At 48.1% G+C, this 13,614-nt stretch overlaps 1 protein-coding gene across 5 annotated transcripts in view; it reads right to left on the bottom strand.

Annotated features, from left to right (window-relative positions):
- SPTBN1 (spectrin beta, non-erythrocytic 1) overlaps positions 1–13,614 on the bottom strand; it is a 211,475-nt gene that overhangs the window by 14,280 nt on the left and 183,581 nt on the right. For all 5 annotated transcript variants that reach the window (XM_070379571.1, XM_070379572.1, XM_070379573.1 and 2 more), the window contains 10 exons: positions 12,748–12,894; positions 11,662–11,925; positions 9,969–10,193; positions 9,263–9,352; positions 8,832–9,110; positions 8,070–8,200; positions 6,448–6,652; positions 5,729–6,103; positions 1,559–1,803; positions 325–463 (listed from right to left, as the gene is read on the bottom strand). In XM_070379571.1, coding sequence (XP_070235672.1) covers positions 325–463; positions 1,559–1,803; positions 5,729–6,103; positions 6,448–6,652; positions 8,070–8,200; positions 8,832–9,110; positions 9,263–9,352; positions 9,969–10,193; positions 11,662–11,925; positions 12,748–12,894 — 2,100 coding nt within the window. The remainder of the gene's footprint in view (positions 1–324; positions 464–1,558; positions 1,804–5,728; positions 6,104–6,447; positions 6,653–8,069; positions 8,201–8,831; positions 9,111–9,262; positions 9,353–9,968; positions 10,194–11,661; positions 11,926–12,747; positions 12,895–13,614) is intronic.

The raw sequence follows: 13,614 nt of genomic DNA on the forward strand, positions 1-13,614 counted from the left end.
GGACTGATGGAGGAGGTGAGAGTGACGAACCCTCAGCCATGGTCCTTGAAAATTGTCTTCTGGGCCACAAATTGATTGGTTTTAGACCTACAGTCTTGCCTAAACGCCTTATTCTAACACACAAGAAAGAAGCAAGCAGTTTTGAAATACATGTAAGCATGTGCTTATGTATGTATGAATGCAAACACAGATTTCTCTGTGTGTGTAAATATATACGCATACACATACATACGTACAACACACACATACACACCCAAGAGAGGCATTCTACACCTGAACACCAGCTGCGCTCACCCCTGGGCCCCAGAGCAAAGCAGCACATACCTCCTCAGATGCGTAGTGCTTCCTTGCCAGCAGGGATTTCCCCAGTTCAATGCAGGTCGTAAAACTGTCATTACGAGCGTCGATTTCAGCTTTGATACCTTGATGATTATTCATCAATAGTTCAACAGATGACACATCCCTAAAATTATACAAATAATACTTTCTTTATGAGACCAAGCTTTTCAAATGCTCGTGCAGGTTTCTAAACACATAATTATTCTGATGGGAACTGACAGCACAGTGTCTGATTCAGTCTGAGCCCAGGTTGGGTCACAGAGCTGCAGCAGAGAGTAGTATTTCAGGGCCAGCTTTGTGGCCTGCCCACTTTTCTCTGCATATGTCTGTGCTCTAGTCATTCTTCTCAATGGAGACCAGAAAAACCACTGGATCTCTGTTCAAACTTCTAGTTTAAAATCCAGTTCATCCTCTTCACGAAGGTTCAGACGAGTAACAGGCATCCCTGATCATGCCCTACTGAACTCCCAAAGGTTCAGGACATGTTTCAAAGAGCAGTAAATACTGTCTCCTTATTTAGACATGAAGACAGAGCAGAAACCAGCTAAGAAATCAATGACACCATGAAGACTTCTCATCCATCAAAACCTACTGACTGGAAGTCATGAATGACCAAGGGAAACGTTAACTGCTTCATACATGTAATAACCACATTTCTCCTCTTGGGGCACAGTCCCTTTCTCAATTATGGTGGGGGCTGGAGCCAGCAGGAGTGAACGGGAGGTTGTGGGCATGCCTGCCTGTTCACCTACAAGTTTCTTTTCACTGCTCTGCATGAAACACGGCCAAAGAGAAGATATAGGACAAATACTAAATACAAATCCCAGGACCCCATTAGAGCAGACGTGGAGGGTCAGAGGTACCTTTAGTAATGTGCATAAGAAAGGACAGAGTATTCTTTTAACCTAACAGACACAGAAAAGCCATCTTGTTCCAGGGGTAACATTCACTAATCAGACCCGAGATCCATGGCTGCTGTGAGGCATGAGGCCCACAGACGAGGGTAGGAGGGCCTGGGTGAGCGTGGACCCTGGGGACAGGGTAGGGGAGGACCAGGGAGGGCTCCACAGGGCTCCTGATGACACTGGACGCCTCCTTCCCTGACAACTGTGTGCAGAGTGAAACAGCGGTGCCCCACTCGCCCCCAGGCTCTTTCCCGCCCTCCTCTGGACAGGAAGCTCTGGGGCAAGGTCCTGGTCAGGGAGGCAGGCAGCGTTACCGGGGCTTCTCCTGGGCTTCGATCTGCCGGATGACATCCTCCATCCACAGCATGAGGTCGCGCACCATGCTGAAGAAGCGGAACTTGTCTCCCGTGTCCACCAGCCGTACCCTGCGGCCTTCGCAGGCGTCTAGCAGGGCCTTCCAGGCTTCCAGCACCTCGTTTTCCCGTTTTTGGATGTCGTCGGCCTTGTCGCCCGCGTAGGCTGCCTGGAGGCGGGCCGCGTCTTCCTGCAGCTGCCGCACCTGTGGAGCCGCCGGGAGGTGAGCCGGGCCAGAGCTGGGCCTCTGTGCTACCACCCCCCACTGCCCGTTCCCTCTGCACACTGTCCCCGGCCAGTGATGGAGCCCTGGTCAGGAAAGGTCCTTGGAGGTGGCCCGGCGGGTGAAGCTGGTACAGAAACACACGGTACGCCTTCACATACCAAAAATCAATACCTAATTTGCTCCTGCATGGTATAGAAGGTGTTCCTTATCACAAATGAGAAAAACTGCCAAGAACAACTCATTTTGAAAACGCCTTTTCCATTGCTACGTGATGTTGCTGCTGGAAACAGTACATACATATCACCTGTAAGAGCTCCCACAACAGATTATTCCAACTTGAAAAACAAAAATGCCACATTCAACATAGTTGGAAAAAATAAAAACTGATGCCAAAGATAAAATCTTAACAGCCAAATTTCAACAAAAAGCTTTGGGGAACAAGAATGAAAATAAGTCTTACGAGAAGATGCTACATGGAGATACTGTAATTTGTCATCTCTCATTTGGCAAAAATGGAAGCTTCGTGATGTCTACGCCAGTGAGCTGACTCACCACTGCTGGTACAAACAGCTTACAGCTTCTACAGAGGCACAGGCAGTACCCACCGGAACCACAAACGTGCGTGCCTTTTGATTTTATGATTCCACTTGGCGGAGTTTATCCTACATATACTTTTACACTTTTAGGAAATGATATACATGTAAGGTTATTTATTGTCACAGTGCCTGTAATTATGTCAACAGTAATTATATAATTCAAATTCTTATTGAGAAGGTCCTTAACTTGTAAATGTGTATGAGTGCATCTGATTTATTTTGATTATCGAGGATGGTCATCCAACAGTGTCTGCAAATGTGGCAAACAGGCTCCCAGGCAGGCACGATAAAGACAGGGGACAGGCTGTAGGAAAAGGGCTCCAAGATGACGGGGCTATGCAGAAAAAGCAAAGCATACAGAGTGTACAGAATATCAACTTTCTGTGCAAAAAGGGGAAAAAACGAAGAAGAGGCTTTCATGTTTTTGGTGGGGGTGATAGGGATGGGTGGAGGGAGGATACATCCTTACGAGAGAAACTCCTAACCACAGCTTATCTGATATCCAAAAATTACCCTCTGTTATGTTTTACATAAAGTACATAATAGTAATGCCATATATGTGATTTGATTTCCATATCCTAAGAGACTTCTGTAAGTATTCTGCAATTATGGCTCAGGTATACACTCAAATGACAATAAGCAAGTTCCTAGGAAACTGTTTGAATAGATAGTGTCCTGTGTGTGTGTGCATATGTGTGTTCGTGTTCAGTCATGTCCGACTCTTTGTGACCCCATGGACTATAGCCTGCCAGGCTCCTCTGTCCACAGGATTCTCCTGATAAGAATACTGGAATGGGTCCTTTTCCAAGGGATCTTTCCCACTCAGGACTGAAGCCCTATCTTGCATCTCCCATACTGGCAGACAAATTCTTTACTACTAGTGCCACCCAGGAAGCCCAGTCTCCTGTGTGGCTAACCTATCTTTCCAAATAAGTAAAGAAAAAACCAAAAACAACCTTTTCCTATGCCTCTACTTGTTTTTAATTTGTTCTCACAACAAGAAAACAAGATGGACGAGGACAGCAACAGTAGGATGTGCGAGAACGAACTACTGTCTGAGAAGTCCCTGCAGAGCATCACTGAGCTCCCTCAGTCCTCTGCTCCCCGCAGAATGGAGGATGATGGCGGTCAGCTGGCCTCAAACTCTGCCAGCTTCTGGAGTCCACCCACAAGCCCTCCCTTACGCTCTGGTTCTGCTGTTAGTGCATGAGGGGTGGGGCACACACACTTCTGTGGCTGAAATGGCCTAGCCCATCGGGTACGGAGAGGTGTACACCATCAGGCTTGACAGCAGATTCCTGCCCTGGGTATTCCTGGACTCGCAGTGGGCTCCCTCATCTTTCTGAGCCTCACATGGTGAAGGAATTTAATGAAACAGTGAGAGCAACTCCCCATTTCTGGAGTCTCTTGAAGTTCTAAATGATTTTATAGGTGCAGAGGAAAGACCTGCTGCTAGTAAGCCTTCTAGGTACTGTGGAAGTTCTCTGAAGCTTTTTAGAAATGGTAACAATAATTAAAGAACATTCATTCCAGGAGTTAGTGAAGGACAGGGAAGCCTGGCATGCTGTCGTCCACAGGGTCACAAAGAGTTGGATACAACTGAGCGACTAAACAACAACAAATAGAGTTCTTGCTATGGCGTATGCTCTGTACACGCTGTAATCGTTAAAAGCATTATGGAACTCAAGGTTAGAAAGGAAAATTAAACTCCCAGAGATAGTGAGATAAGCTCAATTCAGGCCTGGGTCTCACCTTCTCTAGTGGCCTCGCTCCAAGCGCACAACAGATCAGACTGCATTCAGGATCCTGACATGCTCACATGGTAACTCCAGGACCTTTTATGGGAAGCTGATGAACTTTTGAACAGGGAGACTGCCAGCTCTGAAGGAAAGACTAGCAACCCTCACACTGCATGGTGGGCTCTTTTAAATTCTGCCTGATGCAGACCCTCAGCCACTCCACATATTTCTTTTAAATATTCCCCCCACATTTTCCACCTCTTTGATGGACATGGTGAAGCCACTTAATCTGAGTGGAGCTGTGCCTGTGACCTACATTTCCTTCTATAAGGAGCAGATTAAGGGGAAGAGAATGGCAGTAAAGGCGTTCCCTCCATAGAGCAACCCTCAGAGCACACCAAAGGAGGCAGACACACTAGGTTTCAGGGGCTGGCAGAACCCAGGCTGCCTGTTTGTGCCAAGATTTGTTGGCACACAGACACGCCCTCCATTTTCAGATTGTCCATGGCTGCTTTATGCTAGAATGGCAGAGCAGAGTAGTTGTAATGGACTGTATCTCCCACAAAGGCCAAAAATATGGACCATCTGGGCTTCTACAGAAGTCTGCTGAGCCCTGTACTAGATCACTGATGTGCTTCTGAAAGACAAAAACAAATCCTCTGATGTCCTCAGGGCTGATATCTTTAATAAAACAGACTTCTCTAAGATCATGAAATTTAAGGGAAAAAAACAGATACAATTTATTTTTCATCTAACAGATATAAGACTGAGCAGGAAACTGCAGAAATGAGTATATGAACTAGAAAGTGACTACACTACAGATCCTTGCTGTTATATTGTTACCACTTTATCAGAAATCTTTTAAACAAAGCCTGAGTGTTAACCACTCTATGAGAGGGGAAAGGGCCAGGCACACTAAAACGTTAGAATCTTGTTTTCTCTATTCTCCAATACATAACTCAGACTCTGGTTGATGCAAAACAACAAGGTATCATTTTGGAAATTATTGTGAATGGATGTGCTCAGTCGTGTCCGACTCTTTGTGACCCTATGGACTGTAGCCTGCCAGGCTCTTCGGTTCGTGGAATTTTCCAGGCAAGAACACTGGAGGGGGTTGCCATGCCCTTCTCCAGGGAATCTTCTGATCCAGGGATTGAACCCATGTCTCCTACGTCTCCTGCACTGGCAGATGAGTTCTTTACCGCTAGCACCACCTGGGAAGCTGACTCTGGATGGACATGCCAACAGAATTCAAATTTTTGTTGAGAAGGTCCATAACCTGTAAATGTGTGTGCACATCTGGTTTACTATCTTAATCATGGAGGATGGATATCCGACAGTGTCTGCAAATGGGACAGAGAGCACTATGGCCTGGTAAGTTCTCCTAAATGGAGCATTACAATAATGGCTAACGTGTGTGTGTGTGTGTGCACACGCATGTGCACTTAATTTGGGCCGTTCTCTGAGGCATGCTTGAGAAGCCAAGGAGGGAGGGAGATGTTGAGAGGGGCACAAAGACACTGTATGGAAAGAGAACCTCCCCCCGGCCCAGGGTGGCACCCCGCCTACCTGGGTGCCCAGGGCCTGGATGTCGTGCTCAAAGGTGGTGTGCATTCTCTGTAACGTCTCCACTGTGTTCTGATCTCTCCCGAGCTCCTCGGGGAGTTTCTTGTGTTTGTCCTGGATGCGCCCAAAGATCTCCTTGGCGTCGTGGTAAAACTTGTGCAGTTCATAGGAGGCAGCGAGGATCTGTGTTCTGGTGTCAATGAGCTCCAGGAGGTCGGCCCAGGCCTCGTTGAGCCCATCCTTCCACTCAGCGATAGTAGCGGCATCTGAATGTCCGGAGTTGATGAGCTCGTCTGCCATGTGGTTGACTGTGTCCACGCGTTCCTGCCCAATGTTCCCCGTGTCCCGGGCGAACTCTCGGAATCGCTCTTGGAGCATCTGAAATGGGGATGGGCATAAAGAAACCAGAGAGACCACTATGAACACATCATTTACTGATCACTCGAACACCTTTGGAAAAGAACACCTGACTTAACAGATGTCAGATCCAAAGCCTCATGTCAATCAGGCTTCCTTCTCACACATGGCAGCAGAGAAAGGCACAGCTCCAACACAACAACTTCCAAGTTGCTTGATGATAAAAGTGCCCAGCTGAAATGAAACCCCATGACCTCTGACTCGAGTCTGGAGTGTTTCCTCTGCTCACAGACAGGGAACGAAAGGGGCCTTCCACAGCCCACTGTGTGCTGCACGCCCACCCGAGTTCTGCTTGTGTTACTTGCCGTGACGTGCTCGTAGTCCTGGCCCAGCTCATGCGACCCCGCGACCACCTCCCTCTCGGCAATCCACTGCTCCAGGTCGTCCACCTCGCGGTTGAGCTGGAACAGCCGGTGTCTCTCGTCCAGCTTGCCCCGCCTCTCTTCGGCCAGGTCCTTGAGGCCTGCATACAGCTTGTCCACCTTGGACTGCCGCATACTGATACGTTCACTGAGGGGTGTGAGACGGGGTGAGATGGGGGCGGACCTTAAATGCCATATTTTCTTCAGGGAGACAGCAAATGAAGGCAAATGCCAGGAGGGCACATTATACAAAGTTTCTCAAAGGAATCTGAAGGTTAACTCAGTTAGCCCAAAATAAAAGTCAACTTTGACCTCAACTTCAGGTAACAGAACACCAACATGTAACAAAACACAGTCATTAAGGACAAAGGCCACCCTGACTGTGATGATGGAGGGTGGGGAGAGAAATCAAAATGCTCTGCACTGATGGCTCTGAATGTCAGGATTTCCTTTGACGTTAAAAAATTATTAGCCTAGGATGCAGGAGCCGTCCTCTGTTCTCACGGGCTACATTGCCAAAGGGACAGAAGACATCCCCGTTTGCATGCATTTGACCTTCTCTGGGCTGTACGCTCTTCCCTGCCAGGAAGGCGGGCCCTGCTGCTCCCATTTCCTGGGTCCTGGGGGAGCAGCATCCACCCCTCCACCCTGCTTCTAACTTCTCTCAAGGACAGCCTTCCAGCAGGTAAGTGGTCAGACAAGGACTCATTGATGCCCAGCCTTGGAGATGAGGAAGGCCACCTTCCTGAAAGAGCCTCATCCCAAGACAGCCAAGGACCTCACCTCCAACTTGCCTTGGTTAATGCCCAAAGCCAATCCCTGTCTGTCTGAGACACAAAAGGCAGTTCCAGAGAAAGCCTAAAATGGCTACCACTGCAGTGAGTGTGTCAGTCTGGTACGTAACAGGGCAGGGTGCCACACACTCTTTTTCTTATTCTTGAGGCATTATCAAGACTCAAAGTATAAGAGTTAAGAGTGGCATCATTTTGTTCTCTTGGAAGCTCTTTTATTTCACAAGTCCACATATCCCTATCCATTGCTCTACTATGCGATTCCTGGTGGCTTACATGGTAAAGAATCTGCCTGTAATGCAGGAGACCTGGGTTCAATCCCTGGGCTGGGAAGATCCCCTGGAGAAGGGAATGTCAACCCACTCCAGTATTCTTGCCTGGAGAATCCCATGGAGCCTGGCTGGCTATAGTCCATGAGGTTGCAAAGAGTCAAACATGACTGAGCAACTAAGAGCATACACACACCGCTCTACTACAACACTTCCCCAAAATGGATGACTTTCTAAACCCAAGCGTAGGTGCTCCTATCACCCTGTATACCCACGCAAATCCATCTGCACTCCTGACTCACAACACCAATAATCTCTCAATAGGGCTTGGCCAGCAGGAGACAGTTAACCCGTGAGAGCAAGCACCTATCACATAACAGCCCACCCTTTCTGCTCAGCACAGGCCTATTGGGTCTGTTTTAAAAATCTTCCCAAAGACTCAAGCAGGAGGCCCTGACCAGGAGGAACTGCCAGGCCAGTCTCACGTTCATGAAGTGGCACGCACCTTTCAGGATGGCTGTCGGCCACCAGGGCCCGGCTGGTCTTGGAGAGCTGGTGCACCGTCTCCGCATAGTCCTCCACAGCTTGTTCCAGAATCTGGTGCTTCTTCAACATGGAGACGGCACTCTGCTCATCCTGTACAGACAGGGGACCGTCACACCCACAGCCGCCCCCCACCCCCAAATCCAAGCTACCTGAAAGCGGGACCGGCTGACTGCACAGCACAGGGGAGCAGGAGGAGGACTTGGTAGAGAGAAAAAAAGCCCCAAGTGCGATATGGGCAGCGGAATACGGAGCATCTCAGGGGTGGCAAGGCGGACTGGGCTGCAGGAGCCTCTGAAAGATGGCCATGAGGGTGGTGCAGTGACGAGGACCCTGAGATATATGAGGCGAAGCCCAGGAAAACCAAGTGTGTCTTGGCTGGAAAAACTCTCCACATCTAACAGATGTAGATGATAGCATTCTGGTTGGAGTACTTTCAAGTACTTTTAAACTGTCTCAAAAGCATCTAGTATATTGTAAAAGACAATCTTTGGCAAATTTCTGTTTAAAAAAGGGGAGAGCAGATAAATACCATGATTCAGAAAAGAAAATTCTGTACCAAGGGGCAAATAGCCAGGTTCCAGTCACTTATTTCCACCACGCTGCCCCCGTAAACAAGGCAACAATCAGACATTGCACGAGGATGCCACCCCCAGCAGCACAAGCTTCAGGTCTGAGTCAGAGGCTCCCCGGGCATAGGGACAGGCTCAGCCTCTTTCCTCACCTTGGCCTTCTCCTCGGACATCATGTACAGCTCCTGCTCGCTCATCCACGCCTCAGCCTCAGCCGCGTCGAAGTAGTACTGCTGGGCCCTGTGCGCCTCCTCCAGCCGCCGGTGCCGCTTCTCCGTCTCCTCGATGAGGAGGCCCCACAGCTGCTTCAGGTCAGCCAGTCTCTGCCGGATGGCCTCGGCGTTGAGGCTGCTGTCAGTGATGATGTTCTGGCTCCTCTCAAAGATGTCATCGATTCGAGGCTGGTGCCCCTGGATCTCCTTCTGGAGGGTCTGTTCGATTGGGGAATACACACCCAAAGCTCACTGAGCCACAGCAGCACGCTGCTTGTGCCAGGCCCTGAGGCCGAGGAGAACCTGCCTGTCCTCTGAGCTCCCCTTTCTCTGCCTCCTACCGTGGAGCTCGCCCCAGCAGACACGCTTACCTGATTTTTCTTTATTAACAACTGCACAGTCTGGAGGTTGTGGCCGTGATCCGTGGAGGTCGCCAAAGGCATCCTCTCTCCAACCCACAACTGGAAGGAATTGTAAACAGGTAGTCAGGGCCACTCAAAAGGAACAAATATTTGATGCAGACAAGGGCAGGAGGGGAGAGCAAGGAGGCCAGTATGGGAGAGGAAGCCTGTTCAACCCTAGTGGGGGATGAACAACAAGACCCTAAAGTGCAACCCAGGGAACTACATTCAATGTCCTGTGACAAACCATAAAGGGAAAGAATATATGTATCTGTAAGTCAGTCACTTTGCTGTACAGCAGAAATACAACATTGTAAATCAATTATACTTTAATAAGAATTCTTTAAAAAAGAAAAAATAAACAACTACCCCACTGGGAGGGGCGGCCCAGGGAGCCTGCCCTTCTCCAATGAAGGGTACAGGCTAGTCTTCCAGACCTTACTTTTATCCACAATGCCAGACTCTCCAGGAATCCCTATTATTTGTTGTTAAAACGATTGTTCTGGGGCATTAAAGCCCTCAATTTATCCTTAGAAAACTAGACAGAAATCCGGAGGTGTATTTTGTGTGGACACAGTGCAGGACTGTGACAACTCAGCCCACCCAGGGACTGAGGCAGGCCAGGTACGGCAGTGGGAACCCGGGATGCAGGTCAGCCATGCGAGGAGGCACTCACGATCTCGTCCTCCACGTCCCGGTTGAACTGATGGATCTCCTTGGAGGCCAGCAGGTTCTGCTTCCTCTCGTTGAGGGGCTCCAGCAGCTCCATGAACTTGGTCTGCACGGTGAGGCGCTTGCTGTCCACCTCGTCCGTGCTCTTCCCCTCCTGGCTCAAGGCCTGCGCCTGGCTCTGGAGCTCTTCTATCTCCTTCTTCCGCACCTCCATCTGATTCTCCAGCATCTGAAGATGGAAGACACACCCACCTTCACACCCGAGACAAAGGAAACACAGTGATTTTACATGCTCCCCTTTGGCACTGACCAAAACAGAAGACTTGGGAATATTAACTGATACAGTGGAGAGCCCAAGAAATGGTTCTGCATGGCTAGCAAGCCAGAAACTAGTGCTCCACTTTGTCAGCTGATTTTTCCAAAAAACAAAACAAAAACCTCCCTTTCTAAGGATTTTTAAACTTGGGAGCAATAGTCAAGTTTATCTAGGAACTTCAGAGGCAAATGACAGGGGAAATAATTAATTATGGGGAAAGGATGGTCTTCATCTGCCTGTTCAGAAGTCACAGAGACACTGAAAGCCAGCTTAATCACCAGGAAGGAGTCAGGTCTTCAGTTTCCAGTTCTTTTAGGCCAGAAGGATAGCTAACGTTAACCATCTCCTCCCAATTGCTTTAATCAGAAAACTGATTCTTTTTTTAAAAAATACTCGATAGCAGCTGAAGACAGCCTAACTGCTGTCTTACATGAGGGAAAAGGGCGAAAGCATAGCAGAGGTGTCTTGCCCAGGAAACACAACCCTGGGAAGACCACACTGCTCTCCCCAGAGACAAGAGGCTGGCAAATACACTGACTGCTCTCTTAGCTAGGGGAGCACTTGGCCACACACTGCAAACTCGGCCTGGGGAGCTCCTGAAAGATACTACCACCAACCTGCTTGCTTAATCTTATCACAGCTATTTCCTCTCATCAATGTAAATTCATTTGCTCTTAGAAGGACTCTGCTGCTGCTGCAAAGTCACTTCAGTCGTGTTCGACTGTGCAACCCCACAGACGGCAGCCTACCAGGCTCCGCCATCCCTGGGATTCTCCAGGCAAGAACACTCGAGTGGGTTGCCATTTCCTTCTCCAGTGCATGAAGGTGAAAAGTGAAAGTGAAATCGCTCAGTCATGTCTGACTCTTAGCGACCCCATGGACTGCCTACCAGGCTCCTCCATCCATGGGATTTTCCAGGCAAGAGTACTGGAGTCGGGTGCCATTGCCTTCTCCGAGAAGGACTCTATTGTTATCCAAAAACCCCAAATTTCGCTTATTATCTAGAAGTGCCCTGAACCACTCAGATAACTATCACATATTTAGACATTATACAATGAGGATGCAAACATGGTAACTTTTCTTCAAGTAAACTGTGGAACTAGATGAAGTGAACATTCACCATACTGCTAGGTGGTGATACCATCTATCAACTAAGATGATAATGAAAATATACTCCCATGCATGGACCCCAGTACTCCTATGGTGTCTTTCCAAATTGATTCTGGAAATGTCCCCTGATGCCACCACCAGAGCCCACTGTGCTGGGTGTGTTAAAATCCCTTCACACTCCAAGCGAATGTCTGAGGACATGGTGGGCGAGTTGAGACCAGCAGGACCACAGCGGGGAAACAGCCTGTGGTGCGCCAGCCCAGGCACTTGCCTGCTGCTTTTTCAGAAGGATGTTGACGCTGGTGAGGTCTTTGCCATAGTCGTCAGACTGAATCTGACTCTCCAGGCCATGCAGCCATTTGTCCAGATCTGCACAGCTCTGGGTGAAGAGTTCGGCTTTGTTCGCATCGAAGAGCCGCTGGGCCTTGGTCTGTGTGGTGGATTCAAGGACTTCCCACATTTTATGTAAACCTGTGAGTTTTTCCTTCACCACGGCTTCTGTCTCTGGCTTTTCTGAAATGAGCTGCATTCCCTCCTGGAAAACACACATAAATACAGTTTGCAGAACAGGTGTCACTGTGAAAAACAAGCCTGACATATTTGAATTATGAGTTACCTATTCACTCAACACACACATTTGCACACACAAACAAGTCATTCTATATGGAATTACTGCTCGACAAAATCAGTGATGGCCTGACTGGTTTTCACAGGCATGGAGCAGCAAGTGATGGTTGGGGCTCTGGGATACTTATTGCCAGTAACCTAAAACTTCATCCCTTCCACATCATCCCAAGAGACCTTAACACTTAAACTGTTAAGATTTTGAAACAATATAGCATATGAAGGAAGAGAAGGGAGGGTGGGGAATGTCACATTCATGTTCAGTTACACAGCAGAGAATCTTGCTGTGCCAAAACAATACAGTTTAAATTATTAAAATGAGAAATTTAAAATACATAATATTTCTAAGTTCTGTGGATCCACTCAGTGTCTGTCACAGTCCAGCACACATAATATGATCAACAGAGTGAGGATGCTGCCCCAGGGGCTGGCAGTCTATCAAGTGCAACAGAGGAGACACACAACAGAAACTCAACTCCTAGGATTCTTTACAAGATAAGGCAGGCATTTTGTGCCACCTGGTTGCGTTTCTGCTTGTCTCCTTTCTTGCTGGCTTGAAGGTAGGAGTTGGGAGGTGAAAAGTGGGACTGCTCCTGGCTGTGTAACTCCGTATGTGGTCAAATAGGACTCAAATATGCTGGAAAACACGCTAAATACAAAGGAGCTCATTTCCACCCCGTTAGTTTTCTCACCACAGCCACACCGATGGAGAACCATCAATCCCTAGACTCACCTTCTCGATTTTGTCAAGCCATTCTTTGTTGGAAGCAAGTTCTGCCATAAAGGCTTGATGCTTCAACCATTTACTGTGCAGATTTCTGGCTTCATCGTAAGACATGTCCTGGGCTGTAAGCATCTTTTCATTGATCCAGAGAGACAGCTAGGAAAGAAAAAAATCAGGTTCAGAGACTGTGATCACAGACAGCAGCCGTTTCTCTGCCTGAAAACAGCTGTTACGTTGTTAGGCGCAGCACCATGTTTCCACGTCGACAGACAACCAAACGTTCACTTTACAACTCTAACCCGTCTCAACAGCTATCTCCACTGTATGGGTGCTGTGCTTGAGACTTGCTCCAAACTATGCGTCTAACAATAAATCCAGAAGTGTAAAAAGCACAACAGCTATCTCCACTGTATGGGTGCTGTACTTGAGATTTGCTCCAAACTATGCATCTAACAATAAATCCAGAAGTGTAGAAAGCACGCTGAGCCAGCTTTCAAACTGTTTGGCACTCTTAACCAGCTTTCCCTCCAGACACTTGTGTTTAAAATTCTGTGCTAAGCAAGCTAAGTCACAACCTTCTTTCTTTTTCAAATACCCATGGCTAGCTATACCATGCTAAACAAGATTAACTGTCTCTACTACATTTGGTAATCTTTCTACTCTTTTAATTCTACTATAAAAGAAACCAAAGTGCCTACTCTTTCAACCCTCCCTCTTCTTCGCGGACATTATCTACGGGGATGACAAACAGCATGAGGAACTTGCTTGCTAAGAGGCAACCACGATGCCCTCTTAGCTCCCTTCATGTTTCAGTCACCTTCAAGTTTTCTTCTACAGCCTCTGTCTGTAGAAGACCAAGAACACTTCACAGGACTG

The sequence above is a fragment of the Bos mutus genome, chromosome 11, assembly GCF_027580195.1.
Source record: "Bos mutus isolate GX-2022 chromosome 11, NWIPB_WYAK_1.1, whole genome shotgun sequence".
NCBI classification, from domain to species: Eukaryota; Metazoa; Chordata; class Mammalia; order Artiodactyla; family Bovidae; genus Bos; species Bos mutus.